The sequence below is a fragment of the Acomys minous genome (genome assembly GCF_964271855.1).
Source record: "Acomys minous genome assembly, chromosome: 1".
Taxonomy (NCBI): Eukaryota; Metazoa; Chordata; class Mammalia; order Rodentia; family Muridae; genus Acomys; species Acomys minous.
Window position 1 is genome coordinate 21,741,316 of NC_140483.1, and position 25,620 is coordinate 21,766,935.

The 25,620-nt window shown below is 41.9% G+C and overlaps 1 protein-coding gene across 1 annotated transcript; it reads right to left on the reverse strand.

Moving 5' to 3' along the window:
• Positions 1 to 1,243: 1,243 nt before the first annotated feature.
• Positions 1,244 to 11,469, reverse strand: LOC311597264 (SLAM family member 5-like; the record flags this gene model as incomplete). The annotated part of the gene is made up of 4 exons (XM_084781487.1): positions 1,244 to 1,386; positions 5,167 to 5,283; positions 5,634 to 5,885; positions 11,166 to 11,469. 4 exons carry the CDS (start codon positions 11,467 to 11,469, stop codon positions 1,244 to 1,246), a joined length of 816 nt encoding a protein of 271 aa, XP_084637613.1.
• Positions 11,470 to 25,620: the final 14,151 nt, after the last annotated feature.

The window sequence follows — 25,620 nt, forward strand, 5'->3', positions numbered from 1 at the left end:
TTAGACCTCAAACAATGTCGAGGATCAGTTATTTGTTCCTAGGTCAGCCTTAGATCTTTTTTTTTTTTTTTGGTATATTTTATTTATTTATTTTATATATATGAGTGTTCTATCTGTGTGTACTCCTTCATGCCAGAAGAGGCATCAGATCTCAGTGTAGATGGTTGTGAGCCACCGTATGGTTGGTGGGAATTGAACTCAGGTCCTCTGGAAGAGCAGACTCTTAACCGCTGAGCCATCTCTCCAGTCCGAGCCTTAGATCTTTCTGTTCCTCAGCAGCTCCATTTTTGCCTTAACATAGAGACAAATAACTGCTGGGGTCAGGTCACTATTAATGTCTCCCATGATCTAGTATTTAGGATGCTGTGAACAACTTTCCCTTTGCCTCAAGGAGACTCAGGCTTTCAGTTATATACTGATGGACGGGATGCAGCAGGAGGGTAGAACGCATGGGGGGAAAAAGATTAAAAAGCCACCCAGGAATTACCTTCTCAGGAAGCTTCACTGAGGAATAAATGGTGTTCACTGCTTCTTCCTCATAGGCATAGGACCTCACCTGGAAAAGAGATACTTTCTCCTCAGCGAGAGTTCAGAAGACAAGCCTTAACAGGCTCTCTTCCTAATTCCAGTCTCTCCACCACCCATTCTGGATCTCATTTCACCATGCAGCCTCCTTTTCTGGCATCAGGTCTTGTTCCATCCAACTCTGGATCAGGTTACGACAGCCATAAAGATAAGTGGGTGGCAGTTGGGCATACATAGCTTTGTAGCAGAAGGCCTCCAGGAGCTAAGAGGAGGGTTCTGTGTAGTTTAGACTGAGTCTTGCTGCGCTGAGAGATTAGATTTCTGTGAGTTATGTGAATCTATAATTGCGTCCCCAGCAGTCCTAGTACAGTGTCAGAGTAACTGGAGAAACCTAAGTGTCCCCGTTCAGTCCTTGCAGACTCAAGGAAGCAGGCTTGTGTAGGTACAGAAGGTGATCTTTGGTGGGAGCGAGCCATGGGAGGCCGGCCAAAGGAAGAAGGTGTGGAACAGAGCGATTAAGGGTCTAAGAAAAGCTGTTGTCGACCAGCTAGTTTAGTTCAAGGTTGTCTGTCTTTCCTTCTGTGTCCTTGGAACAACCTTAGTACCGACTTTGCCTGCTGGTGACCCCATAGCATTCCTCATCTCACAATAAGGATTCTATCATTGATTGATTCCTCTAGAGAGGGCCTCTTAGACACAAATTGCATCTAACCCTCAGTTAAGCCTTCATGTGAAGCTCAGGGCCGTATGCCATGGAGGCTGTCATGAGGAGGCAAGGGACTATGTTGGCTTTCATGCGGAGACCCATGCCATCATTTCCTTTTTGGTTGGTCCCTTCAGACTCTTGTCTGTAGCTTCTTTCTATGTAACAGCAAACAGAGGGCAACTGTTGCCCAAGATGCCTATTCTGGTGGTGGTACTGGTGGTAGGGTGTATTCATGAGTAGCATCAGCTTACCTGGGACTCAAGGATTTCATCATAGATTGGGGACTCTGTGTGATGAGCAGTTCTTGAAACTACAGAATATATTGTTTCCATTGGGACAACACCACCTGCCATAAATAAACATAGAACCACAGTCTGTGTAAGGTAGGTTGGTGTTTAGATACTACCTAGTCTTATCTTTCCATGATAAAGAAATAAAGCTCAGAGCTTGAATGGCCCCCGCCCAATGGAGACGGATGCTTGAATCCTCAGATGGCCTTTTCATCCCAAAGATTACTTGTGTGATAGGGCACCTCTTGTTCAAATCTCACCAAAAGCCCAGTGTGAATTCTTTTCTATTCCTGAAGTTCAGCTTAGCCCATCCCCTGCATGGATTCAAGTATAGCTCTGGCATTGATGACATTGCATGGCTTCTGGACTTTCTGCGTCAGGATCTTGGTTGTTTAATTTGATTGATTTTAATTATAGCCAGTGCTTTATTATCCCAGTGCATACCTGACTATAACCACAAACATTCACAAAATAGTTAAATATGTATCAAGCTCTTTCTTTGTGCCAGGCTTCATAGGAGGAAGCAGAAAAACATAGAAAGGGTACATAGATTTTTACTTTTAAAAATGTCTGAGCTAGATGAGGCATTAATCTTAATACATTCTTTTTCTTTTCAGTATTAACACAATGCTTTTGGGTCAAGTTGAAAAGAGATAGACAGAACTTTGTGCCTTCATCTTATAGGACTCCAAAATATGTACAAATAGTGGATCTAATCCAAGATGATCACAGATGTCACTATTTCAGAACTAGTCTCGTCTAAGTCTCTGCCTCAGACATAGTGAGGGAGCCAGACAAAGTGCTCTCAATCTTATTTGTGTGTGCAAAGAAAGAATAGTCTGTCTCCAACTCTTGGTCTTTGTCCCTCTGTCTCAGTTGTCTCTGTTTCCTTGGAGATCATGCTTGGATACTATGACATTTCCTTTTTGTGAGTCCATTTGATTTGTGATGCATGTAACAAACCCTTTCCCATAGAATGCTATCTCAACATCCTACTCAGACCTGCCAATTATACACACTGGAGCTCATATTTACCTAGTACTAGGTACCATTGGCTATTGCATGTATGCAATCTACTTAATAATTATATGTAGCAAGCCCTAACACTTATGGATACCTTACAGCTGAGAAAATAGGATCTCACAGTGCTACAATAACTAGCCAAATAATAGTCAAGATGGAATTTCATCTCTACATGTATTTTGTTATAGCAATGAGGAAAGTAACTAATGCACCAAGGTAGGCCCTGAGGAAAGCAGAAAGTGAACAGGTACCCTTATAGTGTGTAAGAATGAAAGGCTGATTCACTCTCAAAATGTAGTGTAGTTGGCAACAGTACCTCATCCAAGGTGAATCTGTAAATGCTCTGAGGACATCTTCTTCCCTCTCCTCTCTCACCAGTCTTCCCCATGCAAGCATTGCTGCTCTCCAGAGCAGGTGGGAGCAGAGTGAGTGGTCAGTGGTTGTTTTGCCTATACTTTCTGGCCCCTGGCAATACGCCCTCCTTCAAGAGGCCCATAGGTTACTCAGTTTTCCCTGGAAGGTGGTCTTTTTCGCTTAACACCAATCCACAGCACTTTTGAGACTGTAAGATTTTTGCCTTCCATGTTGGTTTGGCTTTACCAGCTGGATAGGTTTGCCTCTTGAGTGAACTTAGATTTAACCTCCATGTATAGGGAGAATCTCTATTCTCTTATATATTTTTTGGATGTAGGCTCAGCCTTTAATGGCTGAACCATCATCTCTCCAGCCTGAGAGTTTCTTGTCTCAAGAGACACCTTAACTTAAAAGCACCTCGCGATTGAGCCAGTGCAGTGTGACCAGGTCTTGCTCTTGACAAAAGAGTTCTGTTGCTTCCACAGGTGGGGCATTCTGGGTAATAATTTCACTTCTGGTAGTACCTACATGATGGGCCCTGGCTCATTATTTTCTGACTTAGCTCTGGGATGTATTCTGAAAAGGTGGCACAAATACGAAGCCCAGATTATCAAAGGAAAAATACCCCCTGGTTTTTCTTTGCAATAAAACTTGCCCCTTACATCCACTCCCAGTTGAAGAACGTTCATCACCTCATGGCACACTGAGCTCTAAGTGGGACTTATAGTTAGTTCTCTTCTGTCATATTTGAGAGAAGAACATAGATCTCTCATCCTTAAGCCTCTATGGCCTCATTACAGTGCCTCACACTACAAGAAGGATGTCCTATCTGTTTTACCACATTATCTCACACTAGCCCATCTTCCTTAAACTCACCACTGCTTACCACTCTAGAGGTGGTAGGACCTGGGAGAATGGAGCCTAAAAACGAGGTAGATGAAAGTCTTATACGGTGGCCAACTTTATTCAGAGCATCAGACAATGTATGCTCTGAGGGTTAAGAAGAGCAACCTGAGTAAAGTATCCAATCCCAAGGAGAAGCTGTATGTGCCAAACCCTTGCTTTTCCATGAAGACATATAAACAAACGACAATGCTCAGTTGTAGTGGATACTCTGAAGTAAACTCAATCCTATTCCATCCTCCTGGGAGGATGACACAAAACACGTTCCAAGAACAATTCCATGTTTTGAAGAAACTGAGATCACAAGACTTTTGCCTCGTTTTCTTGGAATTTTCTCCCAAGCACCGAGAACTCTTCTTATGTGTCTTCCTTCTTGGACCGTGTGCCAACACTCAATCACAGTCGACATGTTTGATGACGCTTCCTTTGCTGCACTCAAGCCCCTGCTCACCAGCCAGCCCATCTGGCAACTCTGCTCTTCCCTCCATTTTAAGTTTGAAGGCCCTCACTTTGAGAGCTAGACCAGAGATCCCAGACTCCTTTTTGCAGTTTATGAAGCACACAGAGAGAGAGAGAGACAGACCGACAGACAGACAGACACTTAATTTCCTCCCTTGTCAGTGATTTCAGCTTGTAGATTTATAAGGTGAGGGGTAGAGACAGAGCAGGAGAGATGGCTCAGCTGTTCAAACCGCCCTGATCTCACAGAGAACTTCAGTACCTTCATTGGGTGGCAGAAACTCCAGCTCCCGAGGATCTTGTGCCCTTTTCTGGTTATTTCAGGCATGTAGGTGTGAATGTGTGTGTGAGTGTGTGTGTGTGTGTGTGTGTGTGTGTGTGTGTGTGTGTGTGTAAATAAAATAAACATTTTAAGAAAAAAATATAGAGACAAAAAAGTTCTCTCCCTCAAATGCACACATTCTCACTCTTTAACAGTCAGACCCTCACGATTTGCGGCCTGACCCTAGTGGCTTGTGACATCTTCTTATTAGCTCAAACGGCTAGTATCAAGAAAGATAACTCTATTGTTAAATTTTCTAGTCATCAAGATTGTGAAATGTGCAGGTATGTTGCTTAAGATAAGACCAAAAAATTTCCCTTAATTCCTCGAAAAGAACTCAATTCTTTCATTGGATTTTCCCCCTCTAAGACTGTCTCCTGCATCCCTTTCTCTTGTAGCACATTTTCTTCATTACACCTTTTTTGTATTTGTTCTCCACTGGTAAATACTTTTACCCTGTTCCTTTGCCTTGCCAGTGTGGTTCCCAAAGTGATACTCCCTACTCCACTAGGGTAGATAAATCAGGTCACTTCTTGGAAGCAAGAAGACACATTCTCACATTTTACCTTCCAGGGCAACCCTACCTTGCCTTCTCTTGTACAAATGGAACAGAAGAGCCAACACCGCAGTGAGAATAAACAGAGAGAGCACAGCCAGTCCACTTGGCAACACAGCAGGGTGAACATGGGAGCCTCGCATGTCTGGAAATAGAAATTGTTATGAGTCTTGGCTATCAGGAAACAGGCCCACGACACTGTACGGGTTTGCCCACATTTGGGCCAATGTCAAGACGGCATGCCCTTCAGAGAGGGCCAAAGCCCTTCAATTTGCAGTCTCCATCAGACTCCTCAAGATCCTCGAGAATGATCAATGCTTCACAGAAGCTTTGGTCATTCCCTCAGAAGGCTGCCTGGGTGAGGACGCACCCACGGCTAGTCTTGGCATGAAGGAGGCACACTCGCATGATGAGGAGTCAAAAGCTAAGGCATGGAGTCTTCAGAGTCTCAGGTGACTTCTGAGACTGTCCAGAGAGATGGGAGGAGCTGGTTACCTGCACAGGATTGCGGGAGAGTGACAGAGTCAGAATTGTTGCTGACAGGGTTCTGGGCCATACACGTGTAAGTCATCTTTTGATTCTCAGGGGAATGGAAGATTTGAAGGACGTTGCCTTTCTCTCCAGAGGGACTCCAACTGTAGGCCACGTTCTTCTCTTCGCTCCCCACAGAGCACGTCAGTGTGACATTACAAGTGTTGTTCACAAGTGTTGTCAAATTCTGTGTAATTGTTGGTTTTCCAAGCCGGCCTATGAGGAGAAAGCATATGAGGCGAGAGTGACTTGAAACCGGCCTATATAAGCTTGTGGGAAGCGATTGTTAACCTCCCAGAAATTTGTGTGATACATGTTAAACACATTAAAGAAGAGGTCACGAAAACAAATAAATCACATTAAAATTATTTTTGATATTTTAGTATAGCCCATGTGATGGTGGCGAGTTGTACATATTGTGGCCATGCTTTGTAATGATGTATGAATAATAGATCCTTTCAACCGTATAGATCTTAAAATCAGCCAAAGCAGAAGGTTGCTTTAAAAAAAATGGTTTTCCTATACTTATTTACTTTTCTCTCACTCACATTAAGTCTTCAACAAGAGCTTTTATCATTGCTGAGATTATAATATAATTACATCATTTCCCTCTTCCCTCCAAACCCTCTATAAAGCTTCCTTTTACAAATTCATGGTCTGTTTTGTTTTCTCACCAGCTGGCACATGCATATATGCACACACACTTTTATGCACACCTAATTTCTCATTTTTTTTCCTTTTATTGAAAACAGATTACTTTCACATACAATCCACCATGAGTCAGAATGGAGTGGATGTGGAGGTGAGGTGAACAGGGACAGAGAGGAGCAGACAAGGGGGACCTTATCATGGCAGAAGTTGTTAAACTGCAGATATTTGGAAATGCTGTAGTCATTACGTTGTGAATATAACAGAACCTTATACTGATCCAATGCCTGTTATATCTATATCTGTATCTGTATCTATATCCATATCTATATATCCTCAGTAAAGGAATTGCTCATATTTAGGCATGGGAGTGTATGCCTACATCCTTGCACTTGGGAATGTGATGCAGAAAGATTGTGAATTTGTGGACATCCTGGGAGACCTAGTAACAGCATTGAAAACTCCAAGAAATCATTACTCTGTAAATTATGAGCATCAGAGTTGTGGTGGTTTGAATGAAAATGATTGCCACCGGCTCATAGGTTTGAATATTTAGTCACCATGGAGTGGAATGGTTTGAACCAATCAGAAGGATTAGGAGGTGTGGCCATGTTGGAAGAATTGTGCCACTGGGGGTAGGCTTTGAGGTTTCTTTTTTTTTTTGTTAATTTTTATTTTATTAATTTATTCTTGTTACATCTCAATGGTTATCCCATCCCTTGTATCCTCCCATTCTTCCCTCCCTCCCATTTTCCCCTTATTCCCCTCCCCTATGACTGTTCCTGAGGGGGACCTCCTCCCACTGTATATGCTCATAGGGTATCAAGTCTCTTCTTGGGATCCTGCTGTCCTTCCTCTGAAGAAGGCTTTGAGGTTTCTAAAAGCTCACACTCGGCCCGGAATTTCTCTGCCTCTTGGCCTTCGGCTCAGGGTGTGGCTCTCAGCTTTTGCTCTAGGCCGATGCATGCTGCCATGCTCCCTGCTGTGATGATAACGAACTAGACTTCTGAAACTGTAACCAAACCCCACGTTAAATGCTTTCTTCTTATATGAGTTGGCTTGGTCATGGTGTCTCTTCACAGCCATAGAATACTTACTATGGCAGAAGGAGAATTCTACCCTGTGATGGCCATTCTCGCTTGTCAACTTGACTACACATGTGATGTACTAAAATTAAAAAATAGAGGGCACATGTCCCCTGGATGGGGAGACCTGGTGGCAATCAGAGGAAGGACAGCAGGTTACCAAGAAGAGACTTGATACCCTATGATCCTATAGAGGGGGAGGTAATCCCCCTCAGGAACAGTCATAGGGAAGGGGAATAAGGGGAAATTGGGAGGGAGGGAAGAATGGGAGGATACAAGGGATGGGATAACCATTGAGATGTAACAAGAATAAATTAATAAAGGAGGAAAAAAAATAGAGGGCACATCAGGGAGGGATATTTGCTTAATTTGAGGTAGGAAGATCTAATCCTATTCCTGATCCTGAGTTGGAAAGACACACCTTTAATCTGGGGCCCACCTTCTGCCTGAAGCCTATGTAAGGACATGGGAGAAGGAAGCTTTGGCTTTACGTCTGCTTTCTAGTCCATCCCTTCACTGGCGTGAGAGCTTACTTCTCTGGAATTCCAGAGTCGGCTGAAGACCAGCTGAGACATCCTCTCTGCTGAGCTGAGAAACTGTTCAATTCTTGGACTTTCCATTTATAGCCAGCCGTTGTTCTTTCAGCTGGGCCAGCAGTCTGTCAGTCATTGGAAGAAATCCTCTTGCTCCAGAGAGAGATTCATTCTGTAAGTTTGGTTGTTCTAGACTCTAGAGCCTAGAGAACCCTGACGGATACAGACTTTGGTATCAGGAGTTGTTCTACAGCAACAGAAGGATGAGGGTGACTCCTGTAAGTATCCGGAACAGGCTCTCCAGTTTGCCATCACCTACAAGTCCTTCCGCCTCTCCAGTTTCTGAAGCCTCTCCTGGGAGCTCAGAGTGCACTAAAAGCCCATGCAGGGTGTAAACTATTTTATGAACTAAAGGAGACAAATACATCTGATTATTCTGATTCACCAGCTGTGGGTGGCAATGGATTTGGTAACTTTGGACAGCGTGGGAAACTAAGGAAAATGATGCTGCTGGTTGGTTTCTCAGCATCCCTGGATGAATTGACAAAGGAGAAGAATGAGCTCTGTGATCAAATGAACCGACTTCTAGCATCTCAGAATACAGTGAAGGGCAGCAATGAACGTAGTCATAAAATTGACAGGCTCCAAATGCACATGCGCGGCCTGAATGTTCCAAGTGGGCCCTGCAATAGGATCTTCTGTGCAGCAGCCAAAGCGCTCACACTGTGGGAACTCAAACCAAATCCCTCATGGTAAGCTGGGCTGAACAACAGCAACAATTCAGGTTTTAGTCTCGAAGGGTGCACTCCATCTTGTTCATTATTTGTAGCCTCATCAGGATCGTCTTCATATATGTAAAGAGTTTTCCACAGCAGTAGGTTTCTAAACTGCTCATCAAATGCCCCCCCATGCTACCTTATTCTCCAAACATTCTGTCTCAACCGGATCTTCCCTCCCCACCTGATGCTCATGCTCCCGTTCCGGTCTTTCCAGCTCCCAGTCCACCCGCAACACTTATTCTATTTCCTCCTCCTACAGATCTATGTGTCCTCCCTAGTCCTGTTCTCTATTCCTAACCTCTCCAGGTCTTTAGATTAGAGCTTGGCTATGACTTTTTAGTGACTGATATCCACATATAAGCAAATGCACACCATATTTATGTTTATGGGTCTGAGTTACCTCACTCAGGATGATTTTTTTTCTCGTTCATTTCATTTATCTGCCAATTTCATGATGCCATTATTTTTAGGGAGTTGGGTGATACTGCATTGTGTAAAAGGAACTCATTTTCTTATGGATTCTACTATGGTGGGACATCTAGGTTGTTTCCAGCTTCTGGCTACTATGGAGAGAACAGCAAAGGACATGGTTGTGCAAGTGTCTCTATGGTGTATGAAGCATCCTCTGGCAATATGCTCAAGAGTAGTACACGTGGCTCTTAAATAGATAGACTGCCAAATGTCTAGGGAAGCACAGTTTTGACTTTCACAGTGGTTGTACGAGGTTCCACTCCCACCAGCCACGGAAGAGTGTTCCCCTTATTTCACGTCCTCGCCAACATGAGCTGTCACCTGTGTCTTTGACCTTAGTCACTCTTAGAGGTGCAAGATGCAACCTGAAAACAATGTTGGTTCTTAGAGCCAATCTTATTGTATTCCATAAGTCTAGGATTTTCATTGAATTCTAGCGAGTCCTCAATTTCTTTATTTCTGTATGGAGAAATTTCCCATTCATTTGAGAATTCTTCATGAGTTTATAAGCTTTCTGTTCCTACTGTTGTGTTGATATCCAACTTTATTTTGTGATGGTCAGATAGGACCACTTGATAGGGTATCAATATCTTCTTGGTAGCCTGTTTTCCTTCCTCTGAGTGCCACTGGGCCTCCCCATGATCAAATATGGGGCCCGGATCCGGACCCAGGGGTTCTGCTCAAAGTACGGCACCAACCAAGGACAATATGTGCAGCAAACATCGAACCTCTACCCAGATCTAACCAATGGACAGGTCATTCTCCACAGCTGAGTGGAGAGCGGGGACTGACTTTTGCAACTTTCCTTTTAACCCCACCTCCGCCGCCATCTCTTCTAGATCCCATAGTCCTCCCACTTTGACCCTCCCTCTCCTTTCTTGTTGCTGTATCCTAGCATCCACCTCCAGCAGGCACTCCCTGCTAACCCACAGAGCACTTCTGCCAGGAAGGCAGGTAGGCATCTGTAGCTCTTCCCCTTGTCTTGTGTTCTTTTAGATCCACCAGCAGTCTCATCCCCATTGTCTACAGCAGACTATTTGGGGAGACCTTGCTTCCTTGTCTCCTGATTCCAAGGAGATGAAGTAAACATATGGTGGCTGAACACTCCTCTCCTCTCTCCTATGGACCCCTTCAGACCCCTAGCCTATCCCAGGTCCTATGTGCCACCTCCCAATACCCAGAAACACATTTTACTGGAAACACCCAGTGGCCACAACTATCAGATTCAAAGAAAACTTCCTACCAGACAATAAACAGCCATCACTCTCTCTGAAAATCCAGAGAAGAAACAGAAACATAGCATCAGAACACCCACTCAACAAAGACAAATCCAAAAATCATCACATAGATTGATAATCATCCCAATGCCAGATGCCTAGATGCCAGCATTAAAACACAGGCAATACCAGCCAGGGCAATGCTATCCCACCACAGCAGCCCCTGATAATTCCAGCATAGCTGAAGCACAAGAAAAAGACACCACATTTACCTATTGTAAGGGATAAGTGTGTGAGTGTGTGTGTGTGTGTGTGTGTGTGTGTGTGTGTGTGTGTGTGTGTGTTGGGGGTGGGTAATGGTACAGCTACAGTGGTGAAAACTGCAATCTAATTTCATTTTCTCTGTAGGAACAAGATGTCCTAAGCATTCTGCAATTATTTTGAAACAGGAACCTTTTAAAGACCACTTTGCATATGGTTTCTTACTAGCTTGTCATAATAGCACTTGTAATTTGATTGATATGATTGTTGATATAAGGAAGGAAAACGAAGATCAAACAGCAAATTCTGTGGCAAAACGGAAAACAGCTAAAGTGTTTTGAGGCCACAACTAATTTAGACCTTTATAAGGACTGATGTGCTTATGTCATCATAAGTATGAGGAGAATTAGGAAATTCTGTTTTCATGGAAATGTGTGTGCTTTATATCACAAATCTCCAAAGCAAAAGTAAAATCCAAGGCCTCTTACATCCCATAACTTACGGTAGACATGCAGGTGGTAGCGTTTGGTGATGGTAGAATCCTCCTCATTTATGTTTGCTGTGTAAGTTCCTGCATCTTCCATCCTCAGGTGTCTAATGACCAGGTTATAGTTCTGACCCATGACCTCTATTCGTCCTTTATAAATGAAGTGGGTCACAAAAACTTCAGGTGCTCCTCCTCCAACTCCTGGTTTTATAAAAGCGACAGACAAATCTGAATTCCAAGCAATGCTCCTCACTTTCTGTGGTTCTTGAATATTGACATGGAAAGTAACCGACTCTCCAACAGTTGCATTCAGCACCATCGAGTCTGTGCCTCTTCCTGCAGCTTCAGACCCTGAGGATATAAATAGAAAACAGTCCCCATCAGACTGTTGAGCTGCTTTGTGGTCTTTCTCTTTCTTGGCTATCACTGAGGAACTTCCTCAGACACTGCTCATCCTGTGTCGTGGGGATCTTTCTTCTTCCGTTCTAGGTTTTGGGTTTGTTTGTTTGTTTGTTTTACTTTGGGGAATGTTTGAGAAAGGTGTGTGTGTATGTGTGTGTGTGTGTGTGTGTGTGTGTGTGTGTGTCTGTGTGTGTCTGTGTGTGTGTCTGTGTGTGTGACTGGCTGTCCTGTACTCACTTTATAGACTAGGCTAACCTCTAACTCACACAGATCTGCCTGCCTCTGCCTGGTGCTGGGATTAAAGGCATGTTCCACCACCACCTGGCTTATCCTAGGTATGTATAATATGCAATGACAAATAAAGATTAGTTGAATTCCTGCCATATTGTCTGAAACAAAACAGTCCCTGAATAAATGCATGTGTTCATTAGTGACTCAATGAAGACATGAACTTCATCTGTTTTGTAAGTTGCTTCAAGAAAGTCTATACAACTCAGAATGAATTCCAATACTTCCCTCACTCAGTAAATGGTTAAAAATTTATTGAATGTCAAATATTCTATGTAGCCTGGGAAGATAGATGAGAACAGAAATGATCCCCTGAACTCATCAATTTAGGGGGTAACATCACCAGACTTTGACTTTATCTTCCAAGGATAGAGGCAAAAATGTAAAATGTCTTTTTGAAGACCACAGTAAATCAATCAATCAATCAAATAAACAAACAGAAACAAAAAACAAAAAGGTAGTGATTGAGTAGGTCATCAGCTCATAATACTCCAGAAAATTACCCCAAACTCATCCACTAATGGGCAGAAGCATGAGGAAAGGGACACACTTGATATCTTGGACCTAATGAAGGTTAATGGTCTTATTCCTTGAAAGTCTTCTAGCCTTCAGAATTTATACATCAAGATAAACGTGTGTTATGCAGCAGATCCCCACTGAGATCTTTAATGATCTTTAAGACTGGCCTTCATGACACATGTGGTATTCAATAACGGATATGACATGGGGACTGACCTGTCAGAAAGGGTATTAACAGCAAACAAGTGGCTGGGCTGTTTGGGTGTGAACTAGTTCTGTGTAAACCCCAAAGGCCAAGCCATGTTTTCCACATAAACGGGTTCAGGTTAACCCTAAAGTTTCTACAGAGGGTCTATAGAGAATGCAAGTCACTAAGATGGAAGGATTTATTAACCCAGTGGTGCTCCCAGTTGTGTCCACCTCTCTCTTGAGCTCAGTAGCTACTGCAGGATTCCAGGATGCTGAGATGAACCTCTTTCCTTTCAGGTCAGCAGAAGGACTGCCCTCAGGGAGAATGTACTGGTGATTTAGTTGGAATGCGCGAGCCAAGTCAACATGTTTCAGGGCTCTACAGCAAGGAAGGGTGGGATGGGGGAAAGTCAGGGATATTTATTTACCTACCAATAGTTAGCGTTTACCAAGTACCAACTCCATGTCAGAAGCTATGCTAGGACCACAGGGAGACTAGGATGCCACTGCTGCCCCGAGAATCCCTTGGATTACAAAAGCTGACATACTGAGTGCCAAATGGAAAGGACAACAGGAAGAAAACATACAGAGAACATAGAGATATGTTAATGTGGCCTCTGGGAGCCACACTTTGCAGAAATCCCCAACACCGATTGTCACCCATAAATGATTCTAACTGGGCTGAGAAAGTTCACAGAGGGCTCTTGGAAAACCTTAGCTTGTGTCTCAGCTATAGCATGCACAGAAGCTTAGTTCAAAGGACCTTAAACTTGGCTTTCCGGTGCTGTGTGGCTTCCAAACGCTTAACGGATTTTGCCCAGAGAGCTCCAATTTTCATTTCACACTGCATCTTTGAAAGTTCCTACCCACGCCCTGTCCCAGATCTCCCACCTGTCTCAAGGCTGGTGTGGGTTCAAGTCCTTTGACGTAATGTCATTCTACTATCTAGGTGTAAGTTTGGTATGAGGAGGATCAGATACGTGACATGTAACTCTGGCCATCTTCCGTCACTAGCATCTGAAATGTGGAGGCCATTTGCTAAGGCTGAGAGCGTCCTGGTATTAGAACTGTGCAACCACAATCCGTTGAATGTGGTGTCAGTGTTACAGTTATGTGCCACTCTCCACAGCAAAGCCTTTCAGGAAACGATGCTGGACTATGAAAGGGCAATCAAGCAGGGCAGGTGACCAGTGAGTGACAACACTGCAGGGGAAACACTGGACGCATCTTCCTCACGGCCCCCACTCTCCACAGCAAAGTATTCCGGAAATGATGCTGAACTATCAAAGGGCAATCAAGCAGCGCTGGTGAGGAGTGCGTGACAAAGTTGCAGGGGAAATGCTGCATGCAGCTTTCTGTGTGGCTGAATTTGGTGCAAGAACCCTGGCCTCGCTGAGAAAAAGCAGAGTGTGAATACGTGGGAACTGACTTTTCTGCTGCTTTTAACGGCACAGCACACAACTGCTCCTAGACAGGTAGTTGTGAGACCATGGCATGTAGCTGAGACACACATGAGACCAGCTCCAGACCAGGCATCTACTCACAAACCAGGCAAACTCAATAAAGTTACAGGACCTTTCTCAGTCTATAGTAGCCGTAACACGGGCCCCATCTGTCCAGCGAGCAGCAAATGATGTGAGCTGAGCAGAGGTGCTTTGCTCACTGTCAAAGTGAAATTAATGTGAATTACTCCTGATGCTGAGCATGACTAATTGGTATGTCCATTTTAAACATTGCATGGCCCTTCCCTATGACAGATCAGTGAATCTGAGGCCATATGGACCCCCATTTAAAGCTGATTTTTGAGATAACTCAAATAAAGCTCAGCTGGATGCTTTGAAGTGCTCTACTTAGTGGATTTCAATCTGCTTTTAAAAACACATTGTTTACACTGGGTGTCGTATCACATGCCTGTAATCTCAGCACTTGAGGAGGCAGAGGCAGGTGGATCTATGTAGGTTCAAGGCTAGCCAGGTCTATATAGCAAGTCCAGGACACCCAAGTCTACACAGAGAAACCCTGTCTCGAAAGACCAAACCAAACAAAACCAAAACTTTTAGCCGTTTTAGTAATGCCAAATGAGGGAAATAACACATGTCTATAACTTTCATGTATATATCCATGTCTTAACACATGTGTATAACTCTCTTTCGCAAAATGAGGTGGGAAATAATAAATTCAGGCAAATGAATGATATTCATCGATGGTAATTTCAGTCAAAACTCAAAGAAGAGAAAGAGTACTTTGAACTGTGGCTGTTAAAAAACTTATTGGAAAAAAGGAGAATTCTCTAAACATAAGAGAATAGAAGGTGTCTCAGGTCTTTGGGTTCTGCATTAAAGTTCACATGGTTTGATGTCAATTGAGTCTAGATATTCATGATGGGGGAGGTGAAAAGAGGAAGGAGGAAAGGAAGAAGGGAGGGAGGAAGAGAGAGAAAAGGGAGAGAAAGAGAGAATATATATATATATATATGTATATATATATAAATATATAAATGTAGAGAGAAACAGTAGAGATAAATTTAGTAGAGATATAAATTATCTTTTGATTTGGGGAATGGTCAAATTTGAGTTTATCCTATAGGGAGAGGGATCTACAGACTTTTATGGATTAAGTTAAAAATAATGTAGTAATGATATATCGAAAGAATAAGAGGTATTAGTAATAGAGAAAACATATGTTGTAAAGAAACCAGAGAGAACTTGAATAGGTTAATGTGGCCGTCAGGGTATGAACCAAGGGGCATATAATAGGAATGGAATGGAAGGGATGAGTTTGAGAGATAGTGATTGCAAGCAAGGACAATGAAGAAATAGGCACCTAATAAAATTCACTTCTTTTACCACATGATTTTAGCTTCTGCTTCACACCAGTGGAAAATTGGTAGCAGAAAACATATATGCAGGAGGAGACATCAAAGAGACAAGACAAGGTTAGTGTTAGAACTGTTGAATCTGAGATGAGATTCAACCCCCTGAGGAAGCAGTTGAAGGAAGGAGGACAGGAGGAAGTGTGGTCTAGTGGTATTGTCCAGTGGAAAGGAGTGAAAACCAACCGGCGAGCTATTTCCCAATATTTGTTCTCACCGTCGTCACAGGGACAGGACTGTGGGTGGTTAAAAGGGAAGATGATCACCAGGTTAGACTATGTTATCCTGCTTTCTGTTGGTGAAGTGCCATTATGTCACTAAGTTCAGGCCAATGGAGTACAAGTTAAGGTACCATATTTGCCTTCAGTGCCTAGAAAAGAGGAAAAACTTCTCTCTCCATATTTTTTCTTTACATTTTATTTTTTCCAGGGAGCGGGACCATTATATTGCTTCCTAAATACAAAAGAAATAAGAGGCTGGAGGAATGACCTAATCTGTAAAGTAATTGTTTTGTAAGCAGGTTGACCTGAATTCCGATCTCTAGCACACATCTGTAACTCTTGCAACAGGGGAGGGCTAAGGTTGGGGAAGAGACAGGCAGATCCTTAAAGCCTATTGGCCAGACCTAGCTGAATCAGTGACCTACAGGTTCAATTAGAAAAGCCATCTTAAAAAATAAGGTGGAGAGCAATGAGGAAGACTTTGTATGTTGACTTCTGACCAGTCACACAACACAGAAACACACACACACACACACACACACACACAGACAAACACAGACACAGACACGATAGCGGAGAGAGAGAGAGAGAGAGAGAGAGAGAGAGAGAGAGAGAGAGAGAGAGAGAGAGAGACAGAGAGACAGAGAGACAGAGAGACAGAGAGACAGAGAGACAGAGACAGAGAGAGACAGAGAGAGACAGAGAGACAGAGACAGAGACAGACAGAGGGACAAAGAGAGAGAGACAAAAAGAGAGAGAGACTGAGAGAAAGAGACAGAGAAAGAGACAGAGGCAGACCACACATTTACTTACAAATACCTCCCAAACAAACAGCCATTGTTGAAGGGACTAATATAATACCTTAGACTGCTCTGAAGGAGGAAGAGAAAGAGTGATACATGGGGTGAGGTGGGAAGCTGTGCAGCAAAGAGACAGGAACTAGGGAAGGATGAATTGTTGCTTAACACCCAACGCTACACTTAGATTATTCATGATACTTTAAATAAGCATTTCTTGGTCATGTTCTTTTTGGTGGTATGTGAGGGGGTAGGACAGTAGCTAAACGGCCCTTTTTTTCATTCTCCATCTGAGAGTTAAGAGTGTGGCTAGAAGTTCCTCCCATGTTTCAGACTTGTCAGGATGAACAGAGATAGCTTGCCTAAACAACCTAAAAGAAGAGGTGTAATTAATTAAAATAAGTCAAGAGATTTTGAGAGCAATGAGAAAGGAAAGGACAGGGCAACTGAAATCCCACGCCACTCTCCATAATTAGAGAAGTTCCTGGATTACAGTTGGTTTGTTTTTAGAAACTGTCTCCCCAAGATATTTTCACTTGGTGACATCTTTATTGATAATTAGGTTACTCTGACTCAATATTTAAAAAACCTATCAAACGCAAAATCTCAAACAGAGGTGAAGTCATGCTTTACTCATCAAGCTAGACAATACTTATTCAAATGAACTAAAAGGCAGAGAGGAGAGCTAGAGAGAGCGAAAGCAGAGAGAGAGAGAGAGAGAGAGAATATCCAAATTAATAAAATCAGAAATTAAAAGGGGGACATAACATCAGACAGCAAAGAAATCCAGAGAAAGATAAGTATATATTTTAAAAATCTATATTCCACTAAATTGGAAAATCTAAATTAAATGGATACTTTTCTTGACGGATACCAATTACTAGAGTTAAATCAAAATCACGTAAGCAATATAAATGGATCTATAAGCTCCCATAAAATAGACACAGTCATTAGAAGTCTCCCAACCAAAACAAGCCCAGTGCTCCAAATCTACCATACTCTCAAAGAAGATCAATACTCCTGAAATTATCCCACAAAATAGAAGCAGAAAGAACACTGCCAAGGTTATTCTGTGAGGGCACAGTTACCCTAATAGCCAAACCACATACAGACCCTCAAAAAACATTACAGATCAACCCCTGTAAACATAGATGCAAAAATACTCCATAAAATACTTGTAAACTGAATCTAAAAAGACATTAAAAATTATCCACCATGGTAAAGTAGGCTTCATCCCAGAAATGCAGAGATGGTTCAACATACAAAAAAAAATCAATACTTCCTATCTACCATATAAACAAAATGAATTTTAAAAGGCATGATCATCTCATTAGATGCAGAAAAGGCCTTTGACAAACTCCAACAGTGCTTCGTGATGAAAGTCCAGAGAGACAGAAATGCAAGGGACATACCTCAACACAATAATGGCCATTTTACAGCAAGTCTATAGCCAACATCAAATTAAGTGGAGAGGAACTCAAACCATTTTCACTGAAATCAGGAGCTAGGGAACTCCACTCTCTCTATACCTGAGCAACAAGACAACTGAAGGGATTTAGGGGATACAAATTGGTAAGAAAGAAGTCAAAGCATCTTTATTTGCAGATGACATGATACTATGCATAAATGACCCTAAAATTCCACCTGAAAACCCTTATAACTAATGGACATTTTTAGCAAAGTAGCTGGATACAGAGTTAATTCACAAAAATCACTAGCCCTGAAACTGACTAGGTAGGCCAGCATGGTCTGGAATTCTCCTGCTTCTGTCTCCTGTGTGCTAGGATTGAAGGTGTATACCACTACACTTGGCTAATATTTTACAAGGATTATTATATTTCACACACACACACACACACACACACACACACACACACACACACACACACACAAATCATCACCAGCACCCCCACCAGCAACAATTAAAACAAAAAATGGGAATCCAAACCATCAGTCATTGACATAGCTCAATATCTTGCAGTAACTCTAAGCAAGCAAGTGAAAGACTTGTATGATACAAAACTTTACGTCTTTCAAGAAAGACGTAGAAGATGGAAAGACTTCCCATGCTCATGGATTGGTAGGATTAACATGGTAAAAATGACTATCTTACCAAAAACATTCTACAAAGTCAATACAATCTCCACTGAAATCCAACACAGTTCTTCAAAGACCTTGAAAGGGCAATTCTCAGCTTCATATGGAAAACCAAAGGACTCAGAATAGCTACAAGAATTTCTGAACAATAAAAAATGTGCTGCAAGTCTCACTATTGCTGATGTCTAATAAAACTACAAAGCTATAGTAACAATAAGAACAACAACAACAACAAAAGAGCATGCTATTAACATAAAAACAGACAGGTTGGTCAATGGAATAAAATTGAAGATCCAGATATAAGTCCACAGAGCTATGGACAATTGATTTTCCTTTTGTAAGAAGGAAATATATATATATATATATATATATATATATATATATATATATATATATATATATATATATATATATATCTTTAAAACTGCTTCTGATCTACTTGGATGTCTGCATGTAGAATGATGCCAAGAGATCCGTACTCATCACCCTTAAGAAAACTCAAGTTCAAGTCTATCAAATGAGCCTTGTACTCATTGGCGCAGGAGAAGACTTCTTGAGCAGAACACTGATAGTGCAGTTTCATGGGACCTCATGAAACTGAAACGCTTCTATAAGGCAAAGAACACTGTCATTTAGACAAAATGGCAGCCTACAGCATAGAAAAAAAAGTACAAACTTAAATCTGATAGAGGACTAGTATCCAAAATATATAAATAACCCAAGAAGCTAGATATCAAGTAAGCCAATCAAACAGAGGGTATAGATCTAAACACAGACTTCTTATTAGAGGAAACTCAGATTGCTGAGAAACACTCAAACAAATGTTCAACATCCTTCACCATCAGGGAAATGCAAACCAAAATTATTTTGAGATGCCATCTTACATCCATCAGAATGGCTAAGATCAATTAGACAAGTGGCAGCTCATTTGAGCAAAGATGTGGAATAAGGGAAATACTCATCCGTTGTTGGCGGGAATGCAAACCTGTCTAGACACTATGGAAATGGATATGGGGTTTCCTGAGGGTCTAGGGAATTGATTTACCTTGTGACCCAGCTATACCGCTCTTGGGCTGAGACACACAAGGTGTTTCATACTCCTGCAGGCCACACTTGCTTACTCATGTTCATTTTCTTCTCTATGTATAATAGCCCCAAACTGGAAACAACCTAGATGTATTTTAGCAGTAGAATGAATAAAGAAATTGTGGCAATTTACACAATGAAGTTTTACTAAGCTCTTTAAAAAATGGACATTATGAAATTTGCAGGCAAATGGATAGAAACAGGAAAAAAAAAACTTCCTGAGTGAGGTAATCTGAACCCAGAAAGATAAATATGACATGTCTTCATTATATGTGTATATTAGCCATTAAATAAATGATTACCAAGCTACAATCTGTAGGCCCAGAGAGGCTAGGTATAGAGAGAGGAAAAGGGAGGCACATGGATCTCGCTCAGAGGGGGAAATGGAATAGACTTTATGGGTGGTCTGGGGACAGTTGGGGCAGGAACAGGAGGGGAGGAACTGGTGGAGAGAGGGAGAAGAGACAGGGTGGAGAAGGGGAATGTGAGCAGACACAGCTGGACCTGAGGGGCCATTTGTGGTATGATTAGGAAACCTAGTGCAATGGAAATTTCCTAAAATATATGAAGACAGTCCTACTGAGATCTTCTAATAACCGCGGAGACAGCATCTCACCTGGCCATCTCTTGTCATGAAGGAAGATTCCAGTAGCGAGACTGGGTTGCATTCAGTTAAGTTGTTAGCAGAGGGAGTCCCACAGAAACCCCCGAATAACCCAGGCTGTTGCTAAGACAGTGGATGCTCTCCACACACTGACAGTGGGACCCCATTGCCAAGGACAACACCCACACAACTCATTAAGCATAGAGAAGTTGAACTGTTGCCTACATGGAACCTTTACGCCCATGTTTTAGTGTCACTGGTGTAAGAAAGTACTCTGTAGTACTTATAACACATATACTCTGTAATATATATATATATATATATATATTTAATGTATGTAATTATATATAATTTTATCATGTATATTACCTAAAGAAATTAAAGACCAACCCAGCCACAAAACCTTTGAACTACAATCTGTCCTGCATGGAAGATATGCTAGGGCAATGGTGGTACCGAATTTCTGGGAATAACTAACCAATGTCTGATATGATTCAGGCCTGTTACATGAGATGGAACCCCTACCTGACACTGCTTAGGAGTCCCAGTCAATAAAGTGACTCCTAATGACATTCTTCTACACTCGTCGTTCAGTGTCTTTTTCAGTCATCACCAGACAAGTTCCCTCCTGCAGCAGATGGTAACAGATGCAGAGACCCACAGCCAGACGCTTGTGGAGAGAGAGTCCTTAGAACACACAATTCTGAATGGGATATCCCCACCATATCCCTCCTATCAGAGCTCAGGGAGCCCTATGGAATAGGAGGCAGAGAGAGTGTGAGAGCCAGAAATGATGGAGGACACGAGGAGACAGGCCTCTGAGTTAATTAGTCAAGGCTTATATGAACTTACAGATCCCGAAGCTGAAAGCACAGGGTCTCTATGGTTCTGCACCAGGTCCTCTGCACATATATTACAGCTTTCAGCGTAGTGTCTTTATGTGTGAAGGAGTGGCTTAGTTTCTTGTGTCTTCTTTTGGGGTCTTTTCCTTCTGTTGGATTGCATTGTTCAGCCTCAGTGTGATTTCTTTTTGTTTCTCTGTATAATGTTTTATTTTGTAGTGTTTGTTTTTTATCTTTAGAAAGCTGCTTTTCTCTAATGAGAGAAAGAAAAGGGAGTGGATGGAGAGAAGAGAGAAAATGGAGAGGAACTGGGAGGACTTTAGGGTGGAGAAACTGTAATTAGGACATATGGTATGAAAAAAGTCTTCTATTTTCATTACATGGAAAAAAGAAAATAAAAAGAAGCATTGGTTCTTATCCTACTTCCTAGTGATTGCTATTATATGACTCCAATGACTAGCATTAATGAATTAATTAGTTAATTAATTATCCAACAAACATTTATTAAGTACTTACTATGTTCCAGACACGTTATGGAGACAAGACAAGTTAAGCTGAATTAAATAAACAGATGGGAATACAAAAAGAAAATCAAATTGAAGTCATGACAACAATGAGAATTTTAAGTCAAATAAAGAGTTCAGTGGGAAGCCTCACCAACAACATAGATTGCAAGGAGGAGAGGGGAGCAAGAATTGAAGGCACAGTTGGGAACCGGAGCATCCAGTGAAAGGTGACTGAATTAACGAAATAAAATACAGTTTGGATCTTGAATTTTTCCTCTAGTTCAATATTTTGAACATAAGATAAACAGAAGCCCAGGAAATTCTGCTGAAAATAGATCAAAGAGACATGCCAATGCCCTCTGAAGCATAATTTCTACAATTTTATGACTAAGTACAATTTAAATTCTAAGAAGGTTTGCACTTACATGTTTGCAGGAAGAGGAAACAGAGCCACAGGTGATGCTGAGCCATCTCTGGTCACACTGCAGTCTTCTGTGAGAGAATGAACTGTTTGAGCAGACTGTTTCAGTTTTGAAGCTTCATGACGCTTGAGAGAGGAAGTGTGAGGTGATTCAGAAGTTTTGCTCTCGCTATTAGGAATAAAACCGCTCTGAACTTAGTTGAGCAAGTCTCCTTGTTATATAGTGGAGCATCTTTTGGGTATATGCGCAGACGTGGTATAGCTGAGTCTTGAGGTAGAGCTATTTCTAAATTTCTGAGAAAGCCCTAGATTGATTGCCAGAGTGGTTTGTTGGCTCAATTTCCTTAACAATTATACTTTATTATGAACTTATTAAATGAATGTACCTCCCTTACAACCTGACTACCCTAAGCAAGAGGGTAAAGGAGACTAAGGAAAACAAAAACGTATCTTTCTGAGTATGATTTCTTGGGAATGATTCTCCTGGTGTAGTCAGCAGTATTTCAGCAGACCAGCAAATCCGTCAAAGTTTCTGCTGGAACCTGGAGCAACCTGTACCAGAAGCCTCAGCTTGAGCCAAGGCCTCGAAGCTTTCCCTGGAGCGGTTCTCACTAGGAGGGTCTCAACTTGGAGTGATGAACCGCCAAAGAATACCAAGACCCAGAAAACCGCAGCCTTCTGCTTTGGGCCTATCATAATGTTCTTGTAGGTTTCTAGGACCCTCTGGATCCTTCTACTTTGCTATTCACTCATGCTTCTCTCATCTAGAGTCCCAATAGTATGTTCTCCCCTCCGTCCCAGTTTCCTGGAAGTGAAGACTTTCATGGGACATGCCCCTTGGGCTAGTATGCAGATATAAGTGAATATATACCACTTGACTCTTTCTGCTTCTTGGTTAACTCACTCACTATGAGTATTTCTAGTTCAATCCATTTGTCCACAAATTTTGGGAATTTCTTGTTTTTAAACGCTGAGTAGTATTCCATAGTGTAAATGTACCACAGGGTTTTTTTTTATCCATTCTTCTACTGAGGGACAGTTAGGCTGTTTCTATGATATGGTTATTATGAATAAGGCTGCAATGAACATGGTTGAGCAAATTTTCTTGTTGTGTGCTGGAGCATCTTCTGTGTATATTCCGAGGAGTGGAATAGCTGGGTCTTGAGGAAGCTCTATTCCCAGTTTTCTGCGGTAGCACCAATTAGATTTCCAAAGTGATTGTGCTAATTTGCATCCCCAACAGTAATGAAGGAGTGTTCCTCTCTCTCCACATCCTTGCCAGCATGTGGTATCACTTGAATTTTTGATCTTAGCCATTCTTTTTTTTTTTTTTTTTTGAGACAAGGTTTCTCTGTGTAGCCTTGGCTGTCCTAGACTCACTTTGTAGACCAGGCTGGCCTCGAACTCACAGCGATCCGCCTGCCTCTGCCTCCCGAGTGCTGGGATTAAAGGCGTGCGCCACCACGCCCGGCCTGATCTTAGCCATTCTGATGGGTGTAAAATGGAATCTCAGAGTTGTTTTGATTTGTATTTCCCTGACTAAGGAGGTTGAGCATTTCTTTAAGTGTTTCTCAGCCATTTGATATTCCTCTGTTGAGAATTCTCTGTTTAGTTCTGAGCCTCATTTCTCAATTGGGTTATTTGGTTTGGTTGTGTTTAATTTCTTGAGTTCTTTATATATTTTGGATATTAGACCTTTGTCAGATGTAGGGTTGGTGAAGATCTTTTCCCAGCCTGTAGGTTGTCGCTTTGTTCTCTTGACAGTGTCTCCTGCCTTACAGAAGTTTCTCAGCCTCATAAGGTCACCTTTATTAATTGCTGACATTAGGGCCTGGGCTGTTGGTGTTCTGTTCAGGAAGTTGTCTCCTGTGCCATTGTGTTTCAGGCTCTTCTCCATTTTTTCTTCTAACTGACTTAGTGTCTCTGGGTTTATGTTGTGGTCTTGGATCCACTTGGATTTGAGTTTCATGTAAGGTGACAAACATGGGTCCAGTTGCATTTTTTTACACATAGACATTCAGTTAGACCAGCACCATTTGTTGAAGATGCTATCATTTTACCATTGAATGGATTTGGCTTCTTTGTCAAAAATCAAGTGACCATACGTGTGTGGATTCATATTTGGGTCTTCAATTCAATTCCACTGATCAACTATCCTGTTGCTGTGCCAGTAAAATGGTATTTTAATTTCTGTTGCTCTATAGTACAGCTTGAGATCAGGTATGGAGATTCCTCCGGAGGATCTTTTATTGTACAAAATTGTTTTATCTATTCTGGGTTTTTTGTTTTTCCATATGAAGTTCAGAATTGAACTTTCAATGTCTTTAAAAATTGTGTAGGTATTTTGATAGGGATGGCTTTGAATCTGTAGATTGCTTTTGGTAAGATGGCCATTTTTACTATGTTAATTCTCCTCATCCATGAGCAAGGAAGATCATTCCATCCTCTCCTGTCATCTTCAATCTCTTTCTTCAGAGTTTGAAATTGTATCTTCTAGACCTCAGATTCCTTCCTCTATCCCTTGGATTCTGTTAGAAAAGCACACCTCTGTGTTGCTTGCCTTCTTCTCTGAGGTCTCACGTTCCCGTTTTTCTTCTGATTGTGTGTTTATCATTGAATCCATTTTCATCTTCAGATCTTGAGCTGATTTTTTCATTTCTTTCATCGGATTGTATATTCCTGAGTTTCTTCCATGGCCTCTTTGTAGACTTTCAGAGCTTGAACCATTTTATTGATTTCCTTCATCTGGTAGTTTGTATTTTCCTGAAAAAATTCCAGTGCCTCTCTATGGGCTTCTTTTGTCTTCCACCTGTTTGGCTGTGCCTTCCTGCATTTGATTACAAAATTTATTTGTTTCCACCCTTATCATCCTCATTACTAAGGATTTGAGGTCATTTTTTTGTATTTCCATTGTGTTTGTGTTCTCTGGGTTGTTGTCTTTGGGATAGCTGAGATCTGGAGATGCCATATTGTTTTGAGGGTTTTTTTTTTGTATGATTTTACGCTGTCCTTTAGACATCTTCCCATCTCTGTTTTGTTGGCTAGCCTCCAGAGTTGGGTGAAGAAAACCAAAACATTCCCTCTAGGTATAAAGTAGGAAAGAACTTTGCATCAGCAGGACTCTAAATCTTTGGGATAGAAAATTCCAGTAAGGAAAGGGGAAATTTATTTACAGCTTTTTATGCATCATTCAGGTAGCACAAGACAAGGGAGCAGACATGCAGAGGACGTATGCTTCAGAATTAGGTAGATAGAGGGAGATGTGCATGAGAGGAGGCATGAGGAGGACTGGGGACTGACCAAATCCAATAAAAGGGGAATTGTGATGGCAGGCTGAGGAAGTGTCGAGCTTTTGACTATTCAGTTAAATGGGCAACTGATCCTTTGTGTGATTCCCAGCTGCTTAATCCACACAGGATGATGTGTCTACCTCAGAAAGAGGATAGGTGTGGTGTTTCTCAAGAGCTTCCAGTGACTTATTAGCCCAGGGAGTGGCACATGATGAGCACTCAATCAATGCCAGTTTTTATGCTTACCTGGCACAGGGGAAGCAGAAGAGCAAGGTGGGGACTCAGTTTGGGGCTCAGTAAGTTAGAGGTGACTTTTGACGTCTACAGTAAGATCAC